Raw genomic sequence first — 16,495 nt, forward strand, 5'->3', positions numbered from 1 at the left:
ACACAGCTTCAAATTAAGACTTTATTTAATCTTTATTTGATCTTATACAAATATATAAGATTCTTATGGGGCTTGACAGAGTAGACAGCGTGAGACTGTTTCCCCTGGTAGGAGAATCTAATAACTAGGGGTCAGTCTTAAGATTAAGAATCAGCCATTTCGCAGAGTTGAGGAAACACTTCTTCACTCAGAGGGTAGTGAATTTATGGCATTCTCTACCCTAGAAGGTTGTAGATGCTCAGTCCTTGAACATATTCAAGACTGAGATTGATAGATTTCTAAAGGATAGAGGGTTTAAGGGATATGGAGATAAGGCCAGCAGATGGAGTTAGGTTAGAAGATCAGCCATGATCTTATTGAAGAGCGAGGCAGGCTCGAGGGGCCGAATGGCCTATTCCTGCTCCTAATTCCTATGTTAAGAACTTGCCAATTTCTGGTCTATTTTGAAATACTGAACAATTAGAGCAAATCTCGACCCAGGAGGAATTTCTATTCCTAAATGAATGGATAGAGCCCATGGCAGCCATTGTAAGAGGTGTATGAAACGAGATCCTGGGACGACCAGGGTTCTACATGGGGTTTCTCAGTACAGTAGTTTCTCAGCTTTCTTATCTTCTTAGTTATCGGATATGGAACATAAATCTAAAGACCGTAATTATCTGCATTAAAACCACATACTGAAAAATCATTTAAGTAATTGTAAGCACAGCACCTATAAAGAAACATCTCGAAGAAAGACACAGTACTCCTGCACCTTCCCTACAGTTCTACGTAACATTATTTAAACGTCAAGTTTTTAAAAAAAATTATGCGCACTGTGACTAATGATCAATTTCACACAATGGCAATAGAAATGGACAGCATGTTAACCAGAGATGGCTATTTAGCAGAAGACCAAGACCTGTTTAACTCCAAAAGGAACATAGCTAATAAGGCACTAAAAATTACTTTAAGATGGTGTTGGATAGCGTTATCAAAGGGATGCAAGCAGATGAATTGTGCTGTGGTCCTCAGAGCGACGAGCAAGTCAGATACCATGGTTTCCTCGATGTCCACTTCTTGGCAACTTGTCAATATTGGCAACTGACGATGACAGTACCTGGATTTCTTACTGATTGGCTTGTAAACAGCAAAACAGTTGCTTTTTGCAGAAATCTGACTTTGTTTTGCTGTCAGACCCTGGAGGAACCAGATAGTTATAAGCAGATATCTTCTGCTATTGAAATAAAAAAGGGACAATCCTGGATGGGGAGACAAAACCTCCTATGTGTCGATTACCATAATTCAATTCAGGCTCACTCGCAAGACTGTTAAAACAACGTAGATTTGCTTCCATTTTGAACAAAGGTGCAAAGTCAACTGGCCAGCAATCCAAGTCACCTCAGTTAATTCTAGGGGCTTGAACTGAAAATACAAGATAGGGAAGAGTTACAATGGCCACTGCTACAAACTAGAACTGGTAGGTGTTTGAAATCTGGTTTAACGAACCCTCAATGGACTAGCCTGCACAGCATGCTGGTATCCCTTGAGATCGAAAGCCATACAGTGAAGAAAACAGAAACACCACTAGTGCATTGGGGAATTCTCTTCAAAAAACAAGGCGTTAAGACAGTGTTAGGACAATTGAAGAAGTGCAAAAATGGCCAGGAACTCGCACCATCTATGATCATAGTTTAGTGCTGCTACTGTGTGCAAAATGGAAAAGAATACCCACTTCTTCATCACTGGTATCCTTAATTCCAAACAACTGAAAACAATAGCTTTTTTCACTCTTAACTTGCACATCACAGTGCTTGAAGTCAGGTCTTTGGAAGGTATTTGGACTACTTTGTGTTTAAATGTAATATGGCCAAAAATTAAACAGAAGACAGCATTCTCAGTTTCATCTTTGTTCGATATCTGGTTGTGAATTCCGTCCTATTGCTTGTCATTGCAAAATTGTGTGGAGACCCTGGCAGGTCCGTCATCAGCCTTGGAAAAGAGGCTGCTTCTTTACGTAAACATAACAGGCTGCGACCTTTTCCTCTGCTTCTTACAAATGTAATAGATGGGAAAGATAAACAGACCTGTGAAAAGAAAAGAGAAATGCACTGTCCATTACACAAAGGTAAATAATACATGGCTCTGTAATTTACACATGCAAAACCAAAGGCTGCACTTATCAACAAACTGCTACTAAGACCTGCTCGGCAAGCATTCATTAATCTCCAACCATTTAAATCCGCACTGCTACTAAGACCTGCTCGGCAAGCATTCATTAATCTCCAACCATTTAAATCCGCACTGGAGTGTTTTGTTTTTATTGAGAACTGATAACTTAAGCAAAGGTGAAAGAAACACAGCGCACACAGAAAACTATGCGAGACCGTGTCTTCAGTCATCTCCTTTTTATCCCATTCCTACCTCCCACCTTGCTTGAGTTTAGTCACCACCAGTATAAAGCACTTAAGAGACATATCCTGCATGAAGGTGCTATAAATGCAAAATTAAATGCAAAATGCAAAAAAGAGGTCAAAATTATTTTAACAACAGCTAGCATTCTGGCTGTGCGTCTAGCTAACAAGGTACAAAATGTAACAAGTGGCAACTGGGTTAGAAGAAGGGAATAAATCACTGGGAACAGACAACATCCCAACAAAGGTCAACTGGATATCTGACACATATGGAAATCCATCACCATGAATGTCCCAACCAGGCTTCGAGCTCCACATATGTATGTCACCTACCATGGCAACATGTCTGGAACAGAATGTTCACTTTCCCCAGAGGAAAAATTGTGAGTATTAGGCACAGGCCTACACTCTATTCAATATACAGAAAACTTTCCAACATAACTTTTTAGCAGTAACGAACAATATCACTTGTCTAGTTAAGAGTGTTCCTAAGCAACTGAAGCTAATAAATGTGCTTGATAGAAGTAAAATTGAATTAACAATATTTTCCCCTGGTGTTGGCTTTGATGTTTGGAAACATTGCAATACCTACAGTGGCAATAAGCATTAAGAATGCAGACTCTGCCTTTGTCAGATTTCACTGTATCCACAGCCAACAAGGCATTCAGACACTACAGCAAAACATGGAGTTATTGAATGTACTTGGGTGGGATATTTACCTGAATCTGGGGCAACTTGACTTAACAAAGCTGAAGATCTCAGGGCTGAGTATGGGTTATGTAAATATAATAATCCTTGCATTTCACATAGCACCTTATGCTACCGTTGAGATGTCTCAAGGGGCTTCACAGAATATGTTGTGAAGTGGATTTTGCGTGCAGCAGTGTCCCACAAACAGTCATGGATTTAAAGATTTGAAAGAATGACGAGTGCATAGCATGGTTGTCCTATGAATGTGTGGTATGGAGCGCCAGCTGCCTGTCTCACCCGTTCTGTATTCACCATTCCTCCGATCTCTGGTGGCTCAAAATAGACACAATCACGCAACACTAGTATAAATGGAGGTTCCTTCACCTTGCAGATGAATAACATTGCAGTAACTAGCCTGCATTTGCTGTTCATAGCTAGGCCCCTCTATCAGCCCTCCAATGAATTACTGAACAGACTGTTCTATAACAGAACAACACTGACCTTGAGGGGAGATGCAGATTAAGCAAGCACTTAAATAAAGAGATCTTCATCAGTGAGATAACACCATTCATTTCCCCTCAATGCAATTGGGTCTCCTAGTTATGGACTTGAGCTGGCTATGATTCCATGGCTACTGGAAGCCCTCTCCTTTAGACATCAGCAATTCAATCAGATATTGCTTCCAGCAAAAATCATAGCCTGTTTATTCAAATATGTTGCACAGACACAATAAACTAAATGACTCCATGCCATGAATAGAATTTGTACGTTTCAAAGACAGGCATTCATAAATACATGAAAACAATTCTTTCCCAAATTTTGTTTTGAAAAATGGGTGAAAACAAATCTTATTCTTAGCTCGTACCCTGCTGAGGTTATTGGCTGAGATAAAGATTTGGTTTAGAGAGATTAGCTAGATACTTGCCGCAGTGCAACCATGAGACTCTGTGGCTCATCCATTTCTAATGCACAGTAGAGCCTCCTCACACACAATTCAGACTCAATCACATCTCTACAATATCTGATGACACAATCCCTTTTTAATGCGCTCGCTTAATATCAATTTCTATTTGGTTATAAACTAAACAGAATTGATTTTTAATATCTGATTTGGCTTCAATAAAACTGCATCTTTTTTCCCTGATAACATTGAAAATTCAATAGTTTTTTAGATGGATCTCAGGCCCATTTTCAGCATAGCCTTTTACCCCTGCAGTAATTTATATATAAAAAAATACTAATTCCTGCAGTTTTACAACCAACTACAACCAGATATTCAGCAGTGATGTCAGCAGAGATTTTATGACCAGGAAGTTGGCTATTTTAAAGTGCGCCAGCTGGCTGCATAATAATAATCCTTGCATTTGATATAGCGCCTTATTACATCTTCGAGACAGCTCAAAGCGCTTCACAGAATAAACAGTAAAGTGGAATGACTGTGCATTTTGTGGGCAAAATATTTTGTATTTTGATTGTCTAAACATCATATTACAGATCTTTAAACAAATTAGTTTGTTGCTCTTTAATAATGAAATTGTTTTTATAAATGTTGCAAGTCTGTATGAATATCATATTCATAGGTTTCTTGTACCTAAAGTTGTGCTGTTCTGTCACGATTTTGAATATACTGCAGATGGCGCACCGTCCCTGTATTAAAGCATAACAACAGACTGAGTCTGCACCTCAATTCATAGAACTTATTGTACTGAAGGAGGCCTTTCAGCCCATCAGCCTACACTGATACTACTTGAATCCTAACTCCCTGCTCCTTCCCCATAATCATTGCTGCTGTTTCTCTTCATATATATATATTTCCAATTCACTTTTAAGTTTTGTTATGGTCTCAGCCTCAATAACCCTTTGCGACAAAACATTCCACAATCTAATAACCTTCTGCAAGACATTTCCTTGAGTAATTACAGCCTTTGTTGTTCATCATGAGATCAGGCAGACAGGCTTCCTCACTGTTTTGTACCGTAGTAGAGTCCAAAGTGAACATTACCAAGCAGCAATGCAAGAGTACTGATTACTAATTTTGGCTAACTTCTTCCCTGGTTCATTTGTCACCTCTTCCTAGTTACCTCTTCCTAATCACTGCTAACTTTTTTCAACCAAGCTCTCCAACTAACTTCAGGTGTCAGATTGACTCTTGCCTCCGAGTCACAAGGTTGTGGGTTCAAGACCCACAATGTGAGTTGGAATCCATATAGTCTAGGCTGACCCTTCAACACAGTGTTGCCCCTTCCCTCACCTCCTTCAAGGTCCGTTTCAAGACCTTCTTCTTTGTCTGCGTTTTTGGTCATCTTCCCTCCCTCCACCGCTCCAGCCCCCACCCTCTCAAATCCAACTTCCAGCTCAGGTGCAAACCCTTGACTGTCCAGTGCCTGAGGACATCCTCCTAATGTTAAAGGTGCGATATAAATGCCATGTGTTGTTGTTCTCGGGGATATGAGGCATTGTTGGAGCTGTTGTCCTTCAGATGAGACATTAAACTGAGGTCTTGCCTGCCTGTTCTGGTGGACGTTAAAGATCCCATAGCACTATTCAAAAAGAGAAGGGAGTTTCCTCCAGTGTCCTGGCCAACAATCCCCCAAATAAAATTGGTGACATTGTTGTGTGCACATTGGCTGTTGCGTTTGCCTACAAAATAGTCACTCAACTTTACAGTATAATCTGTGAAGCGCTTTGAGAAGTCTAGAAGACGTGATAAGTCCTCGTGATAAGGACTCGTGGAGTCCTGTAGCTCAGTGGTTAGAGCACTCGCTTTGCAAGTGAGAGACCTGAGTTCAATTCCAGGGCGAAACCTTGGGCAAGTTTCCTTACTCCACACAGAGCCCTAATAACAATCCCTCCAAAACCAAAAACAATAATAAATTGGTCATTTTCAATCTACGGCTGTTTGTGGGACATTGCTTTGTGCAATTGGCTGCCGCGTTCGTCCACAAATATACAGTCAATTCACTTTACAGTATGTTCTGTGAAGCGCTTTGGGAAGTCCTCCCGACGTGAAAAGCACTATATCAAATGCAAGGATTATAAGCGCCACATCAAATGCAAGGATCATTAAAGAACTATTATCATCTTCTCAAGCACTTTGTCAATCCTCCCGACATGAAAGATGTTATATTACTATTGTCATTAACTTCAACAACAACATTCGTTTATCTAGCGCCCTTCACACGGTGTAGGGTCCAGGAGCGCTTCAGACTGAATTTGACACATTATCTCGACAGCTGACTTGATGGTATAGAGCTGCTCTCTGCAGACTCGCTAACAATAAGTTATTTACAAGCACTCAGCCTTCTCTTTTCTAGACTTCAATATGTACACATACAGATATTTCTGTTTTTGAGACAATTTGCAGAGATTTTACAATCCATTTTGGTATTAGCAGCTATCTGGAGAATTGTTCAGCTTTTGAACAGCATCGCACTAGACATCATTCCCTAATTCCTTTCACATTATTCCCTCTCTCACTGTCTTGAAAACGCTTAATAAATAACTCTCTGCCATAAGCCACCTTCCCTCAAACTCTCTCCCTTCTTTTCACCTTGCTCAGTGTCCGTGTGAAGTGCTTTGAGATGTTTTGCCACATGAAAGGGTGCTTATAAACATCTGCCAAGATCTAATACTGGTGGAACAGGCTCAATGATTGAATAGCTTCTCCTGTTCATTTTTCATTGTGGACCACACCTTATAAGCTATCAATGTATCAGGGAGACCGTGAAATAGCATTTAATCAGAATCAATCAGAATTTGGTTTCTATTCAACTGGATATTTGCTTGAACTATTCCTAACAAGTTAACCCACCCTGGAAATTTTTACTACTGAAAACCCAACAGAAAGTCCTTAGAATTCCTACTGCCTTTCATTGCCTCGTTTTTCATTTTGCCTTGTTTATACAGCACTGCAAGTCCAAATTTCCTTGTCAAAACTGTCTACACTCACAGTCAGTAGAGTAAAATTGTAACTGGGACTTGATGGAAAGAGGAAGTGGATTATGTGCCTTTTTTGTTTTTATGGCAAGGTTTTTTTTAATCAAAGGCTTGTAAAGCACAACCTTCTGATTCAGAGGCAAGAGTGCTACCAACTTTATCAGGCTGACACCTCAGGGATAGAGTAAGAGGTTTGCAAATGGAGTCCAAATTTGGGTTAAGGATATAGGGCAAAGGAAGACTCTGTACTCCAATTATCTGACAGATTTCTCTGACTTAGCAATTATGATACAGCATCAAGAACATCTCAGAGTGCTTCACAAAGTTTTTGTTCAGTATCGTGACCGCATATTTGTAGGCGAACCTGGCAGCCAATTTGCATTCAGCAATATCCTGAAACAACTATTTAGTGAATGGTGAATTTTATCTTGGGAATTGGTCAGGACACCAGGAGAAACTCCCTCCTCTTTGAGTAGGGGCATAGGTTCTTTAATATTCACCTAAACAGGCAGATGGGACCTTGGTTTGTCTCATCCAAAGGATCACACCTCCAACAATGCAGCAAACTGCCAGCAATGCATTGGGATTTGAACTCATAACCTTCTGGTTCAGAACATAATAAGAAGTGTGCAGATAGAACACAAAATTGGGAAGAAGCCATCACGAGTATTGGCTGCTATTCGTGTTGTAACTTGTATGGTTAATAAGCAGCACAGCTGACCTAGTTTTAGTCACTGCAGGCTAGAAGTATAAATATTTTCAGAACAGAAGGAGACCATTTGGCCCATTGTGCCTGTGCTGGCTCTCTGTAAAGAGGGTTTGTTTGGTCCCACTCCCCGACTTCTATGGATAGAGTTTGACAGCAGATTAAACAAGACCAGACTTGACATGTTGCTGTTAACACTAATTCAGTCTTCTAAAATGTTCCTCCATTCCCTCTCTCCAGATACAGAGTTTTCTATGAAAGACTTAAAGACATCAGCTGCACTTCTCTGTCTCTTTAAATCTTTATCATCTTTTTATGGAGCAAAATACACTTGGCTCCCAAACAGTGCGAGAACAGAATGTGTTCCGGCAAAGTTCAACAGCTTCTGGGTATCTGCCTTTGGATTACAACATAAATTCTCACTCAGCTTCTACGTATAACACAAACAACAACTTTAATAAATAAAAATCCACATCGGGACTGGTCAAACCAGCTGCTGCTCCAGCCGAGAGCAATCCAGATTTTTAAAAAAAAATCCATATCACTGATAAAAAGGCTTTAGGCAGCGGGCATCCTACAAATTGCTTGGCATTTTATTCTGTTGAAATGCTTCTTCCTGGTGTGCAGACAATGCAGCACTTTTTTTAAAACCAGTTCAGACCTTTTCAGAAAACTTCTCACCACTTTCAAACCACATAAATTGTCAAAATCAATTTCTGAAATTTTCTGAGCGTTTGAGCACCAGAGACATTCAAATATGAGAAATCATAATCTTTTTATTTTGGTTGTTAGTGCTCAAAAAGAATTACTGGCAGAGTCAAATACCTTAAAGGCATACAATGCCAACTGCTTCAAAGACATCCATAGATGTTAGCCAGAAAATCTCTAGCCTGACGTCAAAGCACTTCGATGTGCTTCCAGGATATTCATTAATACCTTAATGCAATATTAATCGCATCATTACAGCACAAAAGCAAGGCTTATGTTTCTTACCTATTACAAATGCTATGGCTCCTAGTCCCAACACCAAGACCAGCATCAAGGGAGCAATGAGTAACTTTCCGGCTGGAAAAGAAATGGTTATTGGAATATTAGAACAATCATGGATACAACTTGTTCTTCCTTCTCCAAATCAACCCAGAGACCAGACTTTAAGTGCAATGGAGCTTCGCTTTCAAGAATTAAAAAACATATTTAATGCTAATCTTTATATTTGAAAGAATTACTCTTGCAACAATACATCATCAGTAGGGTAAAACTAACATGTCTCACAACAGTCTAAGCCAGGATCACATTTCCTTATTAGTGGGTGAACAATGCAATATTTTGTTAATTCTGCTTCACAATGGAAGGAAGAGCCGACATTGAAAGATTAAAAAGAGACGTCATTATGAATGCTTGGCTGCCGTAAGCCACTTATCCCTGAGGTAACTTTTTTGGTGTCTATTAAACTGAATTGTCTTAAAGCGCTTCATAGGTATTAAGTATAAAGTGTAGTGACTTTTGGCAGGCAAACGCGGCAACTATTTTTCACCCAGCAAAGTCCCACAAATAATTATACATAATAAATAATCCTTGCGCCTTATCATATCATCAAGATGTCTCAAAGCCCTTCACAGGAGTTTACAAATGACAGTAACCGCTTATTTGTGGTGAAAGCCATGAAGTGAATGATCATTTAATCTGGGGATTGTGGCCCGGGGCACCAAAAAAGGTTGGTTTAAGCATCACATCATAGTTTAAATAAGATAGTTTAAGCATCACATCGTCCATCCAATGTGTGTTTAGGAATGTGTTTGTGTCCATCTAAGTTTCCCTAAAGGAGCGTTGACATTATTGGGGGCCAGATTTCGAGAGATTCGAGAGTTCAAGGCTCATCTTCACAAGAACTGCACAGACGGCCTTTGAATAGAGTTGCCTCCCCCCGGCTGACTTTACCTCCCTAACCAGGCACCGAGCCCAACAGTGTTCCTACTGTCACCAAGGTTAAAATCAACTAACAGCACAGCCTGGGGATCAAATCTCAGTCCTCTCTGGTTTGATTGACACAGTTACTAAATGGATAAACTCTGTGCCACTGTAGGAGCTTACTTTGAAGATTTAATGAGTCCCAACAGAAGTTGAGAGATAGAAAGAAGGGAATAAATTGTATATTGCTAATTTTAGCATCTTTGTTAATGTGGACTTGTGGAAATGCATCTCATTATAAGCACACATTGACATAGCATAATGCCACTACACCTTGGAACAACTCTCCCAAGACTCCTGAAGCACCCTGATTAATAATCACCTCATATTACAAGTAATTCTGCTCTGTCACGCTGCATGCTTCAATAGCCCTTCAAAAAGAATACTCCGATGAGTCAATCAGCATTCCACATTCAAACCAAATCAACTTTAGGAAGCCAATAACACTGAAAAAAATGTTAGTCTGAACGCACGGCGATCGATGGTTCAGTGTTTGTAAACACAACAATCACAATGAAGCAATGACAATTTCTTTGTCAGAAAAAGGCTAATCATCAGATTAGCACTTGATTCATTAAAAACTGAAGCAATCTGGAGATCAGTATTAAAACTGACAGCAACAAAGCAGGTTTGTAAACAAACAATGCAGGAAAGAAATCTTATTCATAGCAAATCAATGAACCAAATGGCTACTTCACTATGAAATCGTCATTGCCTCATTGTGATCGTCGTGTTTACAAATATTAAACCATGGATCAACAACAACAACTTAGATTTGTATAGCACCTTTTATGCGAGTAGCATCTCAGAGCGTTTGGTTATCATGTTTACAAACATTAAACCATTGATCGGCGCATTTACAAACTCTGAACCCATCTTCATCATGTTAAATGCTTTCATATGTTCACAACGTGTAGATTTATTTTATTACAGTGCCTAGAAATTAAGTGCAATTAACTCAGCAATTGTGCTAAATCAACAACAACAAATTACATATGTATAGTGTCTTTCACATTGGGAGGATGTCCCAAGGCGCTGGAAATTTCAAAATCAAATTCTCAAGCAAACGTCTCTCAATGGAATTGATGATATGAGGGCATAGCTGCTTCGGTTTCACTGACAGTGCAACAGTCCCCCACTCTGGCACAAAGCACAGCCTCGCTTTACTTAAATTTCTGTCTTCAGCTTCAATTTTTCTAACTCAGCTCTACCACAAATCGGCAACATGACCCGCGCAAAAGTTACAAATTATTAATGATTCCGTAAATTAAATCTGCAGAATCGCCTACAGCTTCTTTTATGTAATTCAACACCTGAACCAAGATCAACATGAAATCCCAGACCGTTAATTACACTCTACATCTCATGTTTACAAGTGGTGTGAGGCTCACACTGCTAAAAATGTAATGATTAAATATTTAAGTGTGCTGTTCTTTACTGCATTACAGCACTCACTTGTCTTCCTTTAACTGTAAATCAGGTTTAAGTGCTCTATGGCAGCACATTATTTCAGTGTGTGAAATGTATTGAAAGAGACGGATGGTTTTTAGTCTTCCTGGATCAACAGTAACTTGCACCTAGTTGTATAGTCCCTGTCACGTAAGATAACACTGCAAAGTACTTTACAGACACCAAGTAGATTTCCAACCAAGGTGGTGCTTGGTGGGGGATGAGAATGTTGACCGAATTTTTTTTAAGGCTTTAAAGGCAAAGGAAGGATGCCCAAGGTGAAGGGACTTGGATAAGAGAGTGGAGGAATCGTGGCTGAAAACTCCATATAGAAGCAGCTTGACAGTACAATCTCCTGAGGCAGAGAAATAGCTCCTCCCTTCTATCCCCCAATAGGTGAATATGAGTTGAAATCAGTGGGTTGAGTGGGCTCCGCAAACACTCAGCAAACAAACGTTACATGTCCCTGGTTCGATCAGCGAACTTTCAGTCAGTCTTTAACATCCAGCTGAACAAGCAGATGGGGACCTTGGTTTAACTTCTCATCTGAAGGGTGGCACCTCAAACATCACATCACTTCTCAAGCACGTTTTTGGGGGGGGTGTGGGGGCAGTTAGGTTAGGCTTAACTCAAAATGCGGAAACCCATCACCGTGCTTAAGAGTATCCAAATCAAGCTGAGATTTCTATACATCCCACCTACACATGGAAATTCCAGAGATAGATTGTTGGAATGGAATGCGCATTCTCTTCCTGAAGGGATGCATCCTGCTTATCTAATTCCGGAAAGTATTAGGCGCAGGTTAGGAAGAGCCAAGCCTTGGGGACCCCAGAGTGTGCGTTGGGAGTACTGCTAGAGTCTAACCAGCTAAAACCACATAGCTTGCCATTGATATTGCTGCCTGGTTAGCTTTCCTGCTGCTTATCCAGTGAGGAGCATCCTACCCATTAGGGCTTTGGCTTGCGGGGTTAACAGGAGCTGAGTGGGATGACTCACTGCCCCCAGTGACTGGTCTGCCCTTCCAGGTCCTGCCAATACCAGGCTGGCTGTGCTATCATCAGCTGAGCCCTTGAATACTGCGGATCTGTCTGGCTCAGAAACAGGACCATTGAGACCGCCACAGAGGGCTGGTTCGATTCTGACATTCCATTGCCAGGCATGTCACCTTGTAGCCATTTCAGCTCCAAGGAGACCCCATTTACCTCCCGCCCAAGCACTAGAGTGTCAGCCTAATCTAGCACTAACCTGCACTATTCACACTGGGGTTTATAGATTCAGCTGGACTTGGTTGTTCCAATTTTGTTCAAGGAAGAGCCTCAATTAGCAAGCAGGTTCTGGTTACAGTCATGTCACTTTCATTATAACTAAAGCGACACAAATAGTAAAGCAGAAACACACAGATCTGAGGCCCAAAATTCCCCGATTATCACCTGCAAGACTATTGTGTCTTATAGTTTAAGACTGTACAAGTGAGGATTTTTTAAAAACTTCTATCTAAATTTGAAAGCCTATTTTCCACAGTTCTTAAAGAGGAGCAGATTTCAAATCAAGATTTAATTCAGGACTTGTATAATGTTTGCATGACTCTTACATTTTAAGACAATGCACTAAGTCTAAGATTGTTAGAAATTTCAACCCCCTAGCTTGTACTTAGGCCACAACTCCCATCACCCCAAACCTCGCCAGGCTCCACTGTTATTTAACAGTTTCGACTGTGGGAATGTATTTCGTCTTCACCAAATTTGATTGCATTCTTTTAATTGTACATTCTTATTGAGAATAATTTCTCAATATAAAGAAAATAATTTCTCAAAGTCTGGAAAGAAAGAAAAACTTAGCAGTTTTATAGTGATTCATTGCAGCAAAACTTCTCAAAGTGCTTCACAAGTAACTACCATAAAGGCTGGACACTTTTTTGTAGACAAACATGACAGCTATATTACACACAGCAAAGTCCCACCAAAGTCAGCACAGTGTGAGAAGCTTCAGTTTCGTTTCAAATAGTGATCGATAATGCCCATCTGGGGAGACAGGCCCCGTGTTGAACATTTTATATCGCGCAGATTGTATCATGTTGTGTAAAACTAGTAAAATGTTTAGCTTACCACAAACAGAACCCCGTACTAATCTCCGTAAATGTGGTCTGTCAGGGAGGTAGCGGTACTTGCATCCAAAAATACTTAGGTTTGAGGTGTGGTCGCCAAAGAAACGAAGCTGACGGTACCTTTCCCCACAGCGGTAGCAAAAGTTAGTGTTGCACTGCGAGCAGGTCATGTGATCACAGCCTTCCGTCCTCTGGATGTGAATCTTTTATTGGGAAAACAAGAAGAACAAAAATAATTTAAAAACCAAAGTCCTATCATCAGGACTCAGCAGTCGGATGCTGACCACAATTTTTAACAACAACAAGATTTCATTTATAGAGCGCCCTTCACGTCGGGAGGACGTCCCAAGGCTCTGTACAGTTGGGTCAGGACCCGAGCAGGGGGGAATGGTCAGGGTGAGGGGAGGGAAGGGAGGGAGCGAGGAGGGGGTAGAGAGTCGAGAGGGGAGCTGAAGGCACGGTCAAAGAGAAAGGTCTTGAGACCGGCCTTGAAGGAGGAAAGGGAGGAGGCGGCGAAGGCACTGGGGGATAGAGTTCCAGAGCCTCGGGGCTGAGAGGCTGAAGGCCGATGGTAGGGCGGTTGGGGCGGGGGATGTGGAGCAGACTGGAGCCAGAGGAACGGAGGGTATGGGCAGGCAAGTAGGGGGATAGTAGATCAGAGAAGTAGGAGGGAGCAAGGCCGTGAATGGCCTTGTAGGTGAGGATGAGGTACAAACATTTTCGTGCAAAGCAAAACACTAAAGGCTGGTCTGGTAGCTTACAGCACCCACCCACAGAACAACAACTTACATTTATACAGCGCCTTTCACACAGGTAACACCTTGTAGTGCTTCACAGGGGTGGGGCTGGATGTTGAATAAGGGAGATTTTAAGGAGGGATTCAAAGACAGATAGGGAGCAGGTGAGGCGGAGGGGTAGATAACACACCGAAAGAAGTGAAACTACTTTGTTAGTCTCTTTTCAACCCATTGAGCTGTACACTTTCTTGACGAATGAGGCACATCTTATCACTGGCTTGTTTCTTAGTGTGCAGGATTGCAGAGATAGCATGCTCTGCTCTCACAAAATATTTTTTTCCCAGCAACCAAGTACTGCTTAAACACATCAATTTGGGGGTGGAGGAAGGTGGAGGAGGGAGAGAGAGGCCCAAAAAAGTTAGTTTAGAATGATAGACTGCTAGTAACAACCTCTAAATGGCAGCCCAATGATACTGTTCAAGGGTTTAGATATCCCTCCTCTCCTTCATTCTGAAGCACACGTTAATAAGCAGCATTAAAATTTGAATATACTTTTGCCCCAATATCCTAAGCAAAAGTCCCAAATCATGCTGATTAGTTTGGGAAGGAAAAAAATAACTAGTGGTAAAACTTGTTTAAACCCACCTTACATTTTGGGCATTTCTGAGCATTTCTCTGTCCGTGTTCAATCTCACTGGCCCAGTGACGTAACAGTTTATCTCCCTTTCTGTACTCTCTGCAGTTCAGGCCTTCGTGCCAGGGAGAGTGGCACTTGAAACACCAAACAAATTGGCATGTTGGACACTGGATCTGCAGGCAATAAGAAACATTTACAAAATCACTATAATGGGGGGTATTTTCAGGCATTCTGTAAAGGAAGGCACAGGTATATAACAAGACATTTTAAAAAAAGAACAGTATACATGTCTTATTTCAGAGTCCGTCTCCCCCACTACAAAGTTTTCTGTCACCCTACATACAGTACAGCCGTATTTAGGAATATCTCAAAGTTCAGTAAAATACATAACCATTACAATGGGGGTCTATTATGCCAGTTGTGTAAACTATGTTTATAGCAAGGTAAACTATGTGTAGAGTAAGGAAATTATAGGGGCCCTTAATTAAGCAATGACTAACCAGTAAAAATGAATGGTTAAACATTGATGCCTTTCATTGTATAATTGAGGCTACCTGTAATTCTCTCTTTACACAGTTAATGTAATGTAGAATTAGGTCTGCCAGTTTCCTACATCAATCGGTAAAAATCGGTGTTTGCCCGGTTTCCTTACTTTCCACAAATTGAGCAAACTGAATTCCAATGGTTAAGAGTATTTTTTAAAAAAGCTCTTTTTGATTATTTGAGCTACTAAAGTGACTACTTCAAGAGTGCAAAGTCAGCACAGATGTTGATTTGTGTGCACTGCACACACACACACACACACACACATACACTGTGCAGGCAGCACAACTAATGTTTTTTTCCTGTTTGAACTGAAGACAGTGTTGTTAGACCTGATGTCTGCCAATATGCAGCATGCAGGAAGTGATGATGTCTGTGGTGACCTTACAATTTGAAAGTCAGCCAGTTTGTAGTTCAAAAGATTACTGAAATCCAAAAAAAGGCAAAACAAACATTGATATTATCTGTTAATTTTTTTAAAAATGAACTGGTAACCATATGCGTAATACATGAAAGTACAAAGGGTTCAAACAACTCACCATTTTTATAGATTCGTAAAAGGTACAACCCAAAAACAGGCCATCTGGCCCATCCAGTCTGGTCAGTATTTATACTCACTACAAGTGCCATCCTAGATCCTATCTTTGGTCCCATATTCTAGCCCTTTCCCCATATCCCTCAACTTTATTCTCCCTCAACCATGTGTCCTTTTTTTTAATGCACATAGCTGCTTACCTCAAGAACTGGCTGTAGCAGAGAATTCCACTCTCCCACCAATGTCTGTAGGAAAAGTTGCTTCTAATCTCCGTTCTGGATCTTCCAGTTCTAATTCTAAAACTATGCCATCTAGACCCCTGACAATTATCTTCCCTGTCCACTCTATCTAGCCCTCGCACTCCCACATCATTATATGTATCATTTGCAGCTACACTTATCTGCACTAACTGAACTCAAAACGACAGGACTATTCATATGTTGTATAAAGCAGATTTTTTTAAAAATCAGACGATTGAAGCATCCAGCAATATTTTGCACAGATTTAGTAAGCACTATGGGCTGTAAATATGGAGTGTATTTAATAAATGCTATACAACAACAACAATAAATTACATTTATGTCAAGCCTTGCATGTCAGAAGGATGTCCCAAGATGCTGGACAATCGAGGGTTTGTACCTGAGCTGGAGGATGGAATCAAGAGGGGTGGAGGGTGGCCAAAGGCACGGTCAAAGAGGAAGATCTTGAGATAGGCCTTAAGGCAAGGGAGGCGGAGGGATTCTGGGATGGAGTTCCAGATGGTGGGGACAGAAAAACTGAAGGCCCAACTGCCAATG

General features: G+C 40.8%; 1 protein-coding gene across 1 annotated transcript in view; it reads right to left on the reverse strand.

Moving 5' to 3' along the window:
* Window positions 1-370: 370 nt before the first annotated feature.
* rnf217 (ring finger protein 217) overlaps window positions 371-16,495 on the reverse strand; it is a 55,017-nt gene continuing 38,892 nt past the window's right edge. The window contains exons 4-7 of the mRNA XM_042332825.1: window positions 14,629-14,793; window positions 13,248-13,449; window positions 8,719-8,790; window positions 371-2,066 (exon numbers count right to left, since the gene is read on the reverse strand). Of these exons, the coding sequence (XP_042188759.1) occupies window positions 1,993-2,066; window positions 8,719-8,790; window positions 13,248-13,449; window positions 14,629-14,793 (513 nt within the window). The 3' untranslated portion in view covers window positions 371-1,992. The remainder of the gene's footprint in view (window positions 2,067-8,718; window positions 8,791-13,247; window positions 13,450-14,628; window positions 14,794-16,495) is intronic.

The sequence above is a fragment of the Callorhinchus milii genome, unplaced genomic scaffold (assembly GCF_018977255.1).
Source record: "Callorhinchus milii isolate IMCB2004 unplaced genomic scaffold, IMCB_Cmil_1.0 Scaffold3, whole genome shotgun sequence".
In the NCBI taxonomy this organism is placed as follows: Eukaryota; Metazoa; Chordata; class Chondrichthyes; order Chimaeriformes; family Callorhinchidae; genus Callorhinchus; species Callorhinchus milii.